Here is a 16063-nt window from a genome sequence, read left to right on the forward strand (position 1 = left end):
TGATGGGAAAGTAACTAACTTACAAACCCCATTTCCAGAAAAGTTGGGATTTTTCCAAAATGCAATAAAAACAAAAATCTGTGATATGTTAATTCACGTGAACCTTTATTTAACTGACAAAAGTACAAAGAAAAGATTTTCAATAGTTTTACTGACCAACTTAATTGTATTTTGTAAACATACACAAATTTAGAATTTGATGGCTGCAACACACTCAACAAAAGTTGGGGCAGAGTTAAAATAAGATTGAAAAGCGCACAGAATGTTCAAGTATCAGTTCAAAAGGAACATTTCTCAATGCAAGATTGCAGTGAATTTAGGTCTTTCAACATCTACAGTACATAATATTCTGAAAAGATTCAGAAAATTCAGAGACATCTCAGTGCGTAAAGGGCAAGGTCGGAAACCACTGTTGAATGTGCGTGATTTTCGAGTCCTCAGGCGGCACTGCCTAAGAAACCGTCATGCTACTGTGACAATTATAGCCACCTGGGCTCGGGAGTACTTCAGAAAACCATTGTCACTCAACACAGTCCGTCGCTGCATCCAGAAATGCAACTTGAAACTGTATTACGCAAGGAGGAAGCCATATATCAACTCTACGCAGAAACGCCGGCGAGTTCTCTGGGCCCGAGCTCATCTCAGATGGACCGAAAGACTGTGGAATCGTGTGCTGTGGTCAGATGAGTCCACATTTCAGCTAGTTTTCAGAAAAAATGGGCGTCGAGTTCTCTGTGCCAAAGATGAAAACGACCATCCATATTGTTATCAGCGAAAGGTGCAAAAGCCAGCATCTATGATGGTATGGGGGTGCATCAGTGCCCACAGCATGGGTGAGTTGCATATATGTGAAGGTACCATTGACTCTGAGGTGTATATTAGGATTTTAGAGAGACATATGTTGCCATCAAGGCGACGTCTCTTCCCGAGACGCCCATGCTTATTTCAGCAGGACAATGCCAGACCACATTTTGCACGGGCTACAACAGCGTGGCGTTGTAGACCCAGAGTGCGTGTGCTTGACTGGCCTGCTGCCAGTCCAGATCTATCTCCTATTGAAAATGTATGGCACATCATGAAGAGGAGAATCAGCCAATGGAGACCACGGACTGCTGAGCAGCTGAAGTCTTATATCAAGCAAGAATGGACAAAATTTCCAATTGCAAATCTACTACAATTAGTATCCTCAGTTCTAAAACGATTAAAAAGTGTTATTAAAAGGAAAGGTGATGTAACACGATGGTGAACATGCCTCTGTCCCAACTTTTGTTGAGTGTGTTGCAGCCATCAAATTCTAAATTTGTGTATATTTACAAAATACAATTAAGTTGGTCAGTAAAACTATTGAAAATCTTTTCTTTGTACTTTTGTCAGTTAAATAAAGGTTCATGTGAATTAACATAACACAGATTTTTGTTCTTATTGCATTTTGGAAAATATTCCAACTTTTCTGGAAATGGGGTTTGTAAATAACTACACGTTACAACAGTGGTATGTGGAAGAGTATCTCTCAAGACACATGTTGAATCCTGAAATGGATGGACTACAGTAGCAGAAGACCAGGGGCAAACATACACTCAGTGGCCACTTTATTAGGTACAGAAAGTACGAACGTTTGTACTTAATATATCTACATTCAGTGGCCACTTTATTGTGTTTTAATTGGACTTTCATTTGTAACCATCAGTATCTGCTGTTTTTCTTATGTTGTTTCCATTGATAGTTAATTCCTCATGTTTGCATTCCTCAGGTATTGTTGTGTTGCAGCTTTCTCCAGCATAAGCTTCAGAAACAAAAAAACCCCACATGATTCTTGCTGTAAAGTAGTCTGAAAGTGCTTGGTTTTCCCTAAGAACTTAAGCTTTATTGATTAGCTATTAACCCTTTGGTCCTAAGAAATGAATTTCATTTGTATGAATTGTAATCTCACATCACATATTTTAAGAAATAACAAATGTTGCATATAGACCATAAACTTGAGAGTTCAACTTCTACCTAAATTCCTTGAGCTTTCTTGTAGTTGTCCAATGGTCTGGCTCATGCAGAGAATTCCAGAGATTTCCTGCTCCTAAACCATTCTACCCCACACCTCCATCCCCCGAAGACATTTCTACACACCTCAGATTTTAAAGTACAGTACCCTTATTTTATTGCTATGCCCTCTTGATTGTAACTCCTCCACCAGCATAAACATAACTAATATCTACACTGACATCTACTGTCGTGATGAGGCCACTCTAGTTGGAGGAACAGCATCTTGTATTCCGTCTGGGTTGCCTCCAACCTGTTGGCATGAACGTCGATATCTTGAACTTCTGCTAACGCCCCCCTCTTCTTCACCATTCCCCATCCCCTTTTCTCTCTCTCACACTTTCTTGCCTGCCTATCGCCTCCCTGAGGTGCTCCTCCCCCTTTTTCTTCCTTCCATAGCCTCTGTCCTCTCCTATTAGATTCCCTCTGTTCCAGCTCTGTATCTCTTTCACCAATCAACTTTCCAGCTCTTTACTTCACCCCCCCCCCCCCCCCGGGTTTCACCAATCACCTTGTGTTTCTCCCTCTCCTCTCTTCTCTCCCCCCCCCCCCCCCACCACCTACCTTTTAACTCTACTCGTCTTTTTTCTCCAGTCCTGCTGAAGGGTCTTGGCCCGAAACATCAACTGTACTCTGCCTGGCCTGCTGAGTTCCTCCAGCACTTTGTGCGTGTTGCTTAGATTTCCGGCATCTGCGGATTTTCTCTTGTTTGTGATTGGATCTACTCTGTCAAGCTCCCTGAGGATCTTGCATGTGTGAATAAGTTTACCTCTCATTCTTTTGAACAACATGGAATATGGACCAGAACTGTCCAGCATCTATTGACAACATATGTTTTTGTCCCTGGAATTGGTCTGATGATTCTCCTTTGCACTACCTCTAATACCAGTAGATGCCATTTTAAGCAAGAGGACCAGAGTTGTTCCATGTTTAGCCTCATTAACATGCTGTACCACAATAACAAAAGCTCCCTAATCTTAAACACCAACCTTTTCACAGTACAATATGCCATTTGCTGCCTCAACTACTTGTGGACCTGCCTGCTAACTTTTTGTTATTCATGCACTAGAATGCCTAGATCCCCTGAACTTAAATCATTTGCCATCCCACTCCATTTAGATGATCACCTTTTTGATCTTACTGAAGAGCATCACCTCACATTCTTTTCCCTACCCACTCCCCACATTAAACTGCATTTGCCAGGTTTTCACCTTTTTCACTCAATCGATCTGTATAAGAACATAAGAAATAGGAGCAGGAGTAGGCCATCCGGCCCATCAAGCCTGCCCCGCCATTCAATAAGATCATGGTTGATCTGTCCATAAACTAGCTCCATCTACCTGCCTTTTCCCCATAACCCTTAATTCCCCTACTGTGTAAAATCTATCTAACTGTTCCTTAAATATATTTAATGAGGAAGCCTCAACTGCTTCCCTGGGCAGAGAATTCCACAGATTCACCACTCTCTGGGGAAAAAGTTCCTCCTCATCTCTGTCCTAAATCTTCTCCCCTGAATCTTGAGGCAACGTCCCCTAGTTCTAGTCTCACCTACCAATGGAAACAACTTTCCCACTTCTGTTTTATCTATCCCTTTCAAAATTTTGTATGTTTTTATAAGATCCCCTTTCATTCTTCTGAATTCCAGAGAGTATAGTCCCAGGCAACTCAGTCTCTACTCGTAGGTTAACCCCTTCATCCCTAGAATCAACCTGGTGAACCTCCTCTGCACTGCCTCCAAAGCCAGAATATCCTTCCTCAAGTATGGAGACCAGAACTGCACACAGTACTCCAGGTACGGCCTCACCAGAACCCTGTATAGTTGCAGTATGACCCCCCTGCTCTTGAATTCAATCCCTCTAGCAATGAAGGGCAGCATTCTGTTTGCCTTCTTAATAACCTGTTGCACCTGCAAGCCAACTTCTTGCGATTCATGAACAAGCACTCCCAAGTCCCTCTGCACAACAGCATGCTGCAATCTTTCACAATTTAAATAATAATCTGCTCCTCTATTATTCCTTCCAAAGTGGATGATCTCGCATTTATCATCGTTGTATTCCATCTGCCAGACTTTGGCCCACTCACTTAACCTGTCTATATCCCTCTGCAGACTCCACATCCTCTGTACAATTTGCTTTTCCACTGAGTTTAGTCTCAACAGCAAATTCTGCTACACTCTTAGTCCCCTCTTTCAAATCATCAATATAAAATGGTAAACAGCTGCAGGCCCAGCACCGACCCCTGCGGCACCCCACTCACCACTGACTGCCAACCGGAGAAACACCCATTTATACCAACTCTGCCTTCTGTTGGTTAACCAATCCACTATCCATGCCAATACACTTCCTCTGACTCCATGCATCCGTATCTTATTTATAAGTCTCTTGTGCGGCACCTTATCGAACGCCTTCTGGAAATCCAAGTATACAACATCCATCTGTTCCCCTCTATCCACTGCACTGATTATGTCCTCAAAGAACTCCAGTAAGTTTGTCAAACAGGACCTGCCCTTTCTGAATCCGTGCTGCGTCTGTCTAATGGAACTATTCCTTTCTAAATGCTTTGCTGTTACTTCCTTAAATGACAGCTTCAAGCATTTTCCTGACTACAGATGTTGCTAACTGGCCTATAGTTGCCCATCTTTTGCCTACATCGTTCTTTAAAAAGTGGCGTGACATTTGCTGTCTTCTAATCCACCAGGACCTGCCCAGAGTCTAGAGAGTTTTGATAAACGATTACCAACGCGTCCACTATAACCTCCGCCAATTCCTTCAGCACCCTGGGATGCATCCCATCAGGACCAGGGGACTTATCTACCTTCAGGCCCTCTAGTTTGCTCATCACTATCTCTTCAGTGTCAGTGATTTTGTCAAGGTCCTCACCACCCATTTTGTCCATAACATCCTTCTTCGGCATATTAGACGTGTCCTCCACCGTGAAGACCGACGCAAAACAGTCGTTCAATGCCTCAGCCATTTCCTTGTTGAAATCAGTAACCTATACACATACCATGTGGGTGCCATTATAGCATAGTGGTTAGCACTACGCAGTTACAGCTCAGGGTGTTTGGAGTACAATTCCAGTGCCACCTGTAAGGTGTTTACACATTATCACCGTGACCACATGGGTTTCTACCGTGTGCTCCAGTTTCCACCCACAGTCCAAAGATATATTAGGGTAATTAGTTGTTGTAAATTGTCCTGTGATTCGGCTAGTATTAAATAGGTGGGTTGCTGGGTGGTGCAGCTGGTTTGTTCTGCGCTATATCTCTAATAAATGTATAACCCACCTACCTATTTTCATATCTTTAGGGAAACTTGGAAACCTCATATTTCCTCTCCTCCTGTAGGTCATTAATGTAAACAGTAATCAATTGAAACCAATAATTTCTGGGATACTCCACTAGTTACGGTGCATCCCATCAGTATGAAAAGAGCCTTTTATTGTAATACTTTTATTTCTTGTGTGGCAGCCAGTTTTCAATCCATGTTGACTTATTCTTCCAATACCTTGGGATCTTACTTTATGCAGCAGCCTCTTTGTGAAAAGTTGTTAAATGCTTTTTGGAAATTTAAATGCACTACAACAACAGGTTTCCCTCTGTTACACCAAAGACCTTGTCAAACATTATTTACTTTTCATAAAGCCCTGCTCACTAGGTTTGATTATATTCAACTCTTCTAAATGAGCAGTTGCTTTCTCTTTGATTATTGTTTCCAATTTCTTTCTAATGATAGATGTTAAACTAACTGGCCTGTAGTTACATGCCTTCAATCTTCCTCCCTTGAACAAGAGAGTCACACTGGCTGTTTTCCAAATCTCTGGTACCCTTCTGGAATTTAGCAAATTTTGGAAAATTTCAAACAGCAAGTCCACAATCTCAGCAGCTACTTCCTTTAAAACCTTCAGATAGGGTTGGCACGGTAGCATAGCAGTTAGCATAATGCTGTTACAGTGTCGGCTCGAACATTGGGGTTTGATTCCTGTTGCTGTCTCGCAGGGGTTTGTGTTCTCCCGGTGGCCATGTGGGTTTCCTCTGGGTGCTTCAGTTTCTTCCCACATTCCAAACTCAAAGCAAATGAAAATGCTGAATTCGTGAGCAATTTTATTTTGGCCAGAGTTGAGACCTTTCACTATACTGCTGGTAATGAAATTCAGACCATTAATTGAGCTGAATTTTGTGGTTAAGTTCATGTTGTGATAAAGCTTAAATCTAGCATATTTTATTGTTTGGAAAATACTCCTTTTGCCACTTGTTGTTGAGGAATTTCGATTTATAGCATACTGTGTTAGCACCAGTTATTATTGCTATAAACTCTGCTGGGCTGCTCTGCAGATGCACAGGCACACTTCCTGCAGTTGACAATGTTTTCATCTCCTTAATAAAAGGAATTAAATTTTAAAAACAAATACCAAATTTCAGGTGAGTTTGCGAATTTCACTTGAGAAAAATAGAAAAGCACTCTTTGGGGGGGGCGGGGTGAGTGGGAGGAATACAATGCTTTGCTTTTCCTACCAGGTTTTGGGACCCACTCTAGTATTTAGGAATGTAATAGTTGCCTTATTGCCAAAGTTCGTTAGTGGGAGGAAAACTTAGTCTGGTTTATTATAGTTTCATTCCCCACACCCAACAGCCAAATAATATTTTATTAATTTAAAAATAATGGAATATTTTCAATGCTGCATGTTATCTTTTTAGCAAGTGGATTGCTGTCAGTTTTCTGGTTAGTGTTTGACAGTATGCTCTTTATATACCTGCTAGTAGTAAAAGTATCCTTGGAGAGAAATAATATTCCTGCCTTTATCACTGTGAAAAAGATGTCTGTTCATTTCTAGGCTTTCTGTGAAGAATTGGAATCAATGATTCAAGAGCAGCTGAAGAAAGGAAAGACTCCAACTAGTCTACTTGCATTGCAACAGATTGCTGACTTCATGACAACAAATGTGCCTAGTATGTATCCTGCTGCACCACAAGGAGGAATGGCTGCATTAAACATGAGTAAGTATAACTATTTTGTACACTTGAGAAAGCTTCAGTTGAGGCACAACTGCACAGGAGTGTGGACATCAGCGAGTTAGACTGGCGGGAAGAATCTAAAAAGAAGACAGCTTTGTTGATAGAATGGGTGATTGAATAGAGGGATTCAGAGTAGGAGGTCTTTGGCTTGACGGGGCTTCAGCGATAACTGGTCAAGGCGAGGTAAGTTATTTGTGAAGAATAGGAATAGGATGTATGTCTGTGAGGCCGCTGTTCTGTACTGGGTGTCAGATGTGGGATGTCCGGGGAGATTCCCAGCCTCCCGGACGGCCACATCTGTGCCAGGTGTGTCGAGCTGCAGCTTGATGACCTTCAACTGGTCAGGGAAAGTGAGGAGGTAATAGAGGAGCTACAGGCAAGTAGCCAACCCAGGGCCTTAGGAGACAGATAAGTGGGTAACAGTCAGGAGATGAAAGGGCAAAAGTCAGTTACTAGAGAGTACCCCTGTGGCTGTTCCTCTTAATGAGTACTCCTGTTTGAGTACTGTTGGGGAGGATGACCTACCTGGGGAAAGCAACAGTGGCCACGCCTCTGGCACAGAGTCTGGTACTGTGGCTCAGAAGGGTAGGAAAAGGAAGAGGATGACAGCAGTGACAGGGGACGCTATAGTTAGGGGGGCAGGCAGGTGATTCTATGGGCGCAGGAAAGAAACACGGATGGTAGTTTGCCTCCCAGGTGCCAGGGTCCGGGATGTTTCTGAGTGCGTCCACGATATCCTGAAGTGGGAAGGTGAACAGCCAGAGGTCGTGGTTCGTGTTGGTACCAACGACATAGGTAGGGAAAGGGAGGAGGTCCTGAAAACAGACTACAGGGAGTTGGGAAAGAAGCTGAGAAACAGGACCTCAAAGCTAGTTATCTCGGGATTACTGCCTGCGCCACGTGACAGTGAATATAGGAATAGAGTGAGGTGGAGGATAACTGCATGGCTGAGGGATTGGAGCAAGGGGCAGGGATTCAGATTTCTAGATCACTGAGACCTCTTTTGGGGCAGGCGTGACCTGTATAAAAAGGACAGGTTACACTTGAATCTGAGGGGGGACTAGAATCCTGGCACAGAGGTTTGGGGAGAGTTTAAACTAGAATTGCTGAGGGGTGGGAACCGAACTAAAGAGATGGAGGAAGGGGCAGTTGGCTCACAAATAGAGAAAGCTTGTAGACAGTAGGAGAGGGAGGATAGGCTGGTGATAGAGAAGAGATATGCTCAGACTGATGGTTTGAGATGTGACTATTTTAATGCAAGGAGTATCATGAACAAAGCGGATGAGCTTAGAACGTGGATCAGTGATTGGAGCGATAATGTTGTGGCCATTACAGAGACTTGGATGGCTCAGGGCAGGAGTGATTACTGAGAGTTCCAGGCTTCAGATGTTTCAGAAAGGACAGGGAGGGAGGTAAAAGAGGTGTGGGCGTGGCACTGCTGATCAGAGATAATGTCACGGCTGCAGAAAAGGAGGAAGTCATGGAGTAATTGTCTGCTGAGTCTCTGTGGGTGGAAGTTCGAAACAGGAAGGGGTCAATAACTCTACTGGGTGTTTTTTATAGACTACCCAATAGTAACAGGGACATTGAGGAGCAGATAGGGAGACAGATTCTGGAATGGTGCAGTAATAACAGGGTTGTTGTGAGGGGAATTTTAATTTCCCAAATGACGATTGGCATCTCCCTAGAGCAAGGGGTTTAGATGGGGTGGAGTTTGTTAGGTATGTTGAGGAAGGTTTCTTGACACAATATGTAGGTAAGCCTACAAGAGGAGAGGCCACACTTGATCTGGTTTTGGGAAATGAACCTTGTCAGGTCTCAGGTCTCTCAGTGGGAGAGCATTTTGGAGGTAGTGATCACAATTCTATCTCCTTTATCATAGCATTGCAGAGGGATAAGAACAAACATTAGAACATAGAATATTACAGCCCCTTCGGCCCACAATGTTGTGCCGACCCTCAAACCCTGCCTCCCATATAACCCCCCACCTTAAATTCCCCCAAGTACCTGTCTGGTAGTCTCTTAAACTTCACGAGTGTATCTGCCTCCACCACTGACTCAGGCAGTGCATTCCACGCACGAACCACTCTCTGAGTAAAAAACCTTCCTCTAATATCCCCCTTGAACTTCCCACCCCTTACCTTAAAGCCATGTCCTCTTGTATTGAGCAGTGGTGCCCTGGGGAAGAGGCGCTGGCTATCCACTCTATCTATTCCTCTTATTATCTTGTCAGAGTTAAGTTTTTTATGCAGAGAGTGGTGAGTGTGTGGAATGGGCTGCCGGTGATGGTGGTGGAGGCGGAATAAATAGGGTCTTTTAAGATGCTCCTGGATAGGTACATGGAGCTTAGAAAAATAGAGGGCCATGGGTAACCTTAGGTAATTTCTAAAGTACATATTCGGCACTGCATTGCGGACCCAAGGGCCTGTATTGTGTTGCAGGTTTTTTTCTATGTTTCTAAAAGACTTATGTAAATTACTTGCTGGAGACAGCTGAGTTCCCAGTATTCCTTTGGATATGAATAAGTTTTTATGTCACAGATCATGGGTTGCTTTGGGTGACATTTTCCCCCCTCTAATAGTTACAGTACTCGGGAAAAGCCTGGAAAATGAACCAAGCCCACTCACTTCTAGTTTTAAATAAGGAAGGAAATGTGAAGGTGGGAACCAGGTGGTTAATTTACAAATTTGGCATCTTTAAATAGGAGGAGGTTAAAGGAGTAGAAGCCAGCAGGTGATAGGTAAGACCAGGTCAGGGAAAAGGTCCTGATGCCAGTGCTTTCCAGTCCTCATGAATGGTCTTGGCCCAAAATGGCAGCTGTTTATTCCCCTCCAAAGGAGCTACCTGACCTGATGAGTTTCTCCTGTGTGTTACTTGATGGTCAGGGTGGGCCAAGGACCTTGTTTTTATACTCGTGACAATGTTTCCACCATCAGACACACATTCCTCTCCTCCCTCCCTTCAGCATTTAGAAGGAATTGCTGACTTCACAACATCCTGGTCTGCTCTTCTTTGCGACTTTCCATCTATAGCATTTTTCTATGCAATTGCTGTATTTGCAACAGCTGTCCTTTTACCCCTACCGTAACTCAGAGGCCTGGTCTTTCCAAGTAAAGAAGTGATTCACTCGCACTTCCATCTTGTCTACTGCATCGTGTTCACAAGGTGGTCTCCTCAACAATGGAGAAATGAAATTCAGATTAGGCTGCAGGAGTTGGTATTGAATTTTCCATGAAACATAGGAGCAAAATTAGGCCATTTAGCCCATTGAGTATGCTCCACTTGATCATGACCGATTTATTTTCCCCCTCAACCATATTCTCCTGACTTCTCTCTTAACCTTTGATTCCCTTATTAATCAAAAACCTCTTGCTTTAAATACACCCTATAATTTGGCTTCCACAGCATCCATGGCAATGAATTCTGCGGATTTACTACCCTCTGGCTAAGGAAATGTCTCCATCTCTTTTCTAAAAGGATGTCCTCCTATTGAGACTGAGCATTCTGGTTCTAGACTCCCCCACTATAGGAAACATGCTCTCCACATCCACTCTATCTAGGCCTTTCAATATTCAATATGTTTAAAATAAGATTCCACTTCCCACCTCACTCTTCTAAATTCCAGCAAGTATAGGGCCAGAGCCATCAAATGGTCCTCATCTTTGGGCATTTCTTCACCTGTCTGCTAGAACTGGTAGTTTCTGACAGTTATCTATCTGTCATTTTGCCTTAATTTTTCCTCATTTCATTAATGTGAGCTAGCCTATTGGGCATAAACCAGAGCCCAACTATTGATTGCCCATCACACATTACTCTGATAAAGAAGTATAATCTGCCTTAAACTGACACCTTAACTTATTCCCTTTGTTTGTATTCATCTCTCTCCCTCATTCTCTGTAGCTGAAAACTACCTTGTCTGTCAAAACTGAACATTAACTCTTGTTTCTTTGTCTACAGATGCTGCCAAATCTGCTAAACTTTTTGAGCATTTTCTGTTTTATATCTGATTCTACAATTTCATTTGTAGTGACTCTTTTCTGTCTGTTCAGATACAATTTCATGTTTAATCTAAATTATTTTATTTATGTACAAAATCTTTATTTCAACATCACCATAGAATTATCAATTGGTCTGAGCAGGAAAATAGGTTGGTGGTTTTGACTGATGACTGCAATGCTAGGAGCGTGTCTCAGCTGAAGGTACGCTGATAACCTTTGTAAAATATGTATATTGTACGCAAGCACATGGGCTAGTTAGAATTTATTAAACTCTTGCTGTTTTCTGCTGTTTCTGTATGAGAACAATACACATGTACAAAAAATAAATATTAGAAATTCTGCAAATGCTGGAAATCCAAAGCAACACACACAAAATGCAAGAGGAACTCAGCAGGTCAGGCAGCATCTGCAAATAGTTTGGATTATAATTCTCCTCTGGGAGGTAACTTTGTACAGGAAGAGAAAGAACTACTGCTTGTATAACATCTTTTGTAGAATCCAAAAGCATTTAAAGATAAATTATAGCCATATTTTGTTTATTACGGGCACCATTTATGGGAATGTTCAAGTTTAATTGTCATTTATCCATACACATGTATACAACTAAATGAAACTGTGATCCTCTGGGACCAAGATGCAAAACGCAGTACATACAGTCACACACAGCACATATAGCTATGATAGCACGTACAGTCACAAATAATAGCTCAGGTCCCTGAATGGCATGGCCTGAAGATTTGACGGTGAATGGGATGTTGTTCAAAAGCTACTTTCTGTAAGTATGCAGCAGTTCCCTATCTCACACTGAATCTCCCAAGAGAGAGAACGCTGGAGAGCAGCACTGACAGGACAGCTGACCTGCAGGGGTCAGCCCTTAATTAGTTAATTGTTGATTAGTTTTGATGTGCATGTTGGCTACAATACTTGATATTTTCTTTCTTTCCCTGTACCCCTGCCACCTCCCCTCAAAACAAAGTTCTAAAAGACACTCACTGCTTTATTTTTCACAATGGCAATGTGTCAGGGTCATAGTTAATTTCATTAACATCCAGACTGTAAAGTTGATGGTTTGGAAGTCTTCATTTCAACTTAGAATGCTTATAGCAATAAAACTGAGCCTACCAGTCCAGAGCATGACCTGGGCATTAAAAAACTTGGGCTGATGTGTGACCAGTATGTGTTGGGAAATTGGTTGCCTTAAATAACAGAAAACCCCTCTGTGACCTTTGACCACTATTTTTGGTTACTCCATCATTGACATTTTAAAACTTAGTGATATACTGTCTAAGTTAATAGCTGGAGTTCTTGTTCAAAAATATCAGGCCTTACTGTTGAGTATTGGACTGAAATGTTAGCTTATCATTGTCCTCAAATCAAGAGCCATTTTTGAACCCACAAACAACACACACAAAAAATGCTGGTGGAACACAGCAGGCCAGACAGCATCTATAGGAAGAAGCACAATCGACGTTTCAGGCCAGGACCCTTTGACAGGACTCAACTGTGGATGAGGGGGGTGCAACAAGCGACTCTCCTACACGAGCGTGTGCTAGCAAGGCTGACGTTGGGCCTCGTTCAGGCGAAGCAGCAAAATTAATAAAAATTCTGGAAGAGATACGGGAATTCCAAAAAGACGTAAAACAGCAACCAAATGATATCAAGTCAGAGCTCACCAACGTTAATCAAAAAATAGAGGTGGCAGAGACAGGAATTGAAAAGGTGGAAGATCGCGTTCAAAACATGGAACAGATGCTAAGTAAGATGATAAAAGTGTAAAAAATCAACAAGAAAATAAACTATTCAACCAAGGTCACAATGGAAGAATATCCGGATATATTATGTTCCTGAAGGAGCGGAGGAATTGTCTATGGTGGAGTTTGTAGAAAAGTTACTACGGGACACGCTGGAGATTCCCTCGACTATGGAACTTGACATTGAGAGAGCACACCGTGCGCTCGTCCTGAGGCCTTCTGGAGACAGGGAAGATAAGCCATGGTCAACAGTAATTAGATTCCTTCGGTACAAAACCAAAGCAGAGATTCTGCGCAAGGCCTGGGGAAAGAAGAAAGTATTTTTGAGCAGGAAATTAATATATTTTGATCAAGATTACCCCCCCCTCCCTTCCCCAGCGGTCCTGCAGAAATGTAAGGAGTACTCTGAAGCGAGTATTGAAGCAAAGAAAGATTAGCTTCCAGACTCCGTAGCCTGCTAAACTGCGAGCGTTTTATGAATACATATTACAATGTGAATTTTATATTACTCAATTATTTTATTTTTTATTCATTAATTCACTCCTTTTTCCCCACCTAAATGAGAATACATACATGGGAGGAATACACAGGGAAATCTCTTCTGAGTAATGGACGTTGATTTTTATGGGTACTGCAATTCACAGGTAGGAGAGGCTATCCCCCACGTCTAGACATTTCCTCCAACTCAACCCAGAGCCATCTACTAGAGACCTCAGCCTTGGAATCACACCTTCGTTACCTTTTTTTAAATTTGCGTTTCTTGGTTCTTATTTGTTCAGGGAGTAGATTGATTAAGTTTTATTCTGCTAATTTCAATGAGATACTGACAGATAAATGCACATGGCTAAGGACAAAGTAAAATTCATTTCTCTTAATATCCATGGGCTGTTAAATCCAATTAAACGCAGTAAAATTCTATCAAAAATGAATAAAGAACAAGCCCTTGTAGTATATTTACAGGAAACTCACTTAAGTGATAATGAGCATGGAAAACTAAAGAGAATGGGCTTCACAAATTTGTTTTTCTCCTCATATAAATGAAGACATAGGAGAGGAGTTGCTATTCTCATCTCAAGCAAGCTAAATTATGAAAAAGTATTCGAAATGGGAGATAAGGAGGGCAGATATATTCTGGTAAGGGGGAATATAGACGGAAATTCAGTTACTCTATTGAATATATACGCACTCCCAGGAAGTGATATTAGTTCCTTCCAATAAATTACTAATATTATGCTAACAGAAGCAGTAGGTCTCTTGATATGTGGGGGAGACTTAAATTTACAATTACAACCAAAGTTAGACTCTTCCAGTAGAAAAACCCATGAAACAAAGTCCTTACATAAGAAAGTTAACACACTTTTTGAGGATGTTGGCCTTTTCCCCCACTGAAGGGATTACACTCATTACTCTTCCCCCCATTCTGTATATACAAGAATAGACTATTTTATAACATTTGGAAAAGATAAAGACAAAATAAGCACCTGTGGAATTGGGACAATAGATGTAAGTGACCATGCACCTATATATTTATCTGTTGATTTTGATCTACAACCAAGGAATACTATTTGGAAACTAAATTCAAGTCTACTCAATGATCCCTATTTTAAGGAACAAATTAAAAAAAGAAATTGGGGTTTACTTAGAATTCAATGATAATGGAGAGGTTTCACCTCCCATTCTGTGGGATACTCTGAAGGCGGTCTTAAGGGGGAAGATTATAGCGATATCTTCATATAAGAAAAAAAAAGGAATAAAACATTAGAGGAATTACAAAATAAGCTGAAGGAATTAGAGAAAAAAAACACGAATTGAGTTTGGCACAGGGTACATTAGAGGAAATTAAAAACATTTGGAATGAAATTAATAGTTTGACTACACAAGAAATCAGGGAAAATTTAATGTTTCTGAAACAGACCCTATGAAAGTGGATCTAAATCTATGAAAATACTGGCGTGGAAACTGATTTAAAAAAAGATAGAAAACACAATTCATAGAATTAGGGATCCAAGAACGAAAGTGATTTTTAAAAAAAAGCTAAGTGAAATTCAAGAAGCTTTTGAAGTGTTTTGCAAAACTCTATATTCCAAAGTTCCAGGGGAAGCATAACCCAAATTGACACCTTCCTGAATTCTCTAGAATTACCCACTTCAAGCGAAGAACAAAATAGAATGATGATTGCTGACATAACTGAAGCTGAACTAAAAACTGCAATTAGTAGGCTTAAATTAAGCAAGTCACCAAGATCAGATGGATATATGGCAGAGTGGTATAAAGAATTTAAAAATGAGTTAATTCCTGTTTTACTCCCCATACTGAACTGGGCTCTAAAAAAGACATAAATGCCACCCAGCTGGAAGGAGGCGATAATCTCAGCTATACCGAAAAAAGGCAAGGATAAAATGGAATGTGGGTCATTTAGACCAATATCTGTTCTTAATGTGGATTATAGATTATTTACCACCATCATGGTCAAACGATTAGAAGAGTCTCCACCCACATAATGATCAGACAGGTTTTATACAACAATGCCAAACACAAGACAATATACGAATGACGCTTCACATTATGGATCATATACAAAAAAAAAACAAAATTGAAGCAATAGTGATACGTGTGGACGCTGAAAAGGCATTTGATTCAGTTAATTGGAATTTTCTTTACAGAGTTGGTTTACATGACACAATTCTTTGCATTTCTGGTTGGATGCTAACTGCATTTCATTGGCTTTGTATCTGTACTCAGCACAATGACAATAAAGTTGAATCTAATCTAAACAATTATTAAAACTATACAGGCACTATATGACAATCCTACTGCTAGGATTAAAATCAATGGATATTTATCAAATAGTTTTACCCTAGAAAGGGGCACGAGACAGGGTTGTGAATGATCACTGCTACTCTTTGCATTATATCTGGAACCATTAGCTCAATACATCAGACAAAATGAAGATATCAAGGGAATTACTATTAAAGGGACAGAGCATAAATTGGCCTGTTATGCAGATAACATTTTGATCTATCTAGGGCAACCAACATACTCTTTACCTAAATTGATGCAATCCGTTGAATAATATGGTCAATTATCACGATACAAGATCAACATAGATAAAACCCTATTACTTTCATATAACTATAGCCCACCAAGAGAAATTGAAAGTAGATATCCCTGGGCATGGCAAACAGAGTCCTTCAAATACTTGGGCATCATCAAAAATTTGGCAAAATTATCAGAATGCAATTATTAGCCTATATATAAAAAAAATAAGG

At 41.1% G+C, this 16063-nt stretch overlaps 1 protein-coding gene across 6 annotated transcripts in view; it reads left to right on the top strand.

The window, feature by feature from the left end:
- The window catches only part of add1 (adducin 1 (alpha)), a 164804-nt gene that overhangs the window by 69377 nt on the left and 79364 nt on the right, over nt 1–16063 (top strand). For all 6 annotated transcript variants that reach the window (XM_072257602.1, XM_072257605.1, XM_072257608.1 and 3 more), the window contains exon 3: nt 6865–7027. In XM_072257602.1, the coding sequence (XP_072113703.1) occupies nt 6865–7027 (163 nt within the window). The remainder of the gene's footprint in view (nt 1–6864; nt 7028–16063) is intronic.

Source organism: Mobula birostris, chromosome 5, assembly GCF_030028105.1.
Source record: "Mobula birostris isolate sMobBir1 chromosome 5, sMobBir1.hap1, whole genome shotgun sequence".
Classification (NCBI taxonomy): domain Eukaryota; kingdom Metazoa; phylum Chordata; class Chondrichthyes; order Myliobatiformes; family Myliobatidae; genus Mobula; species Mobula birostris.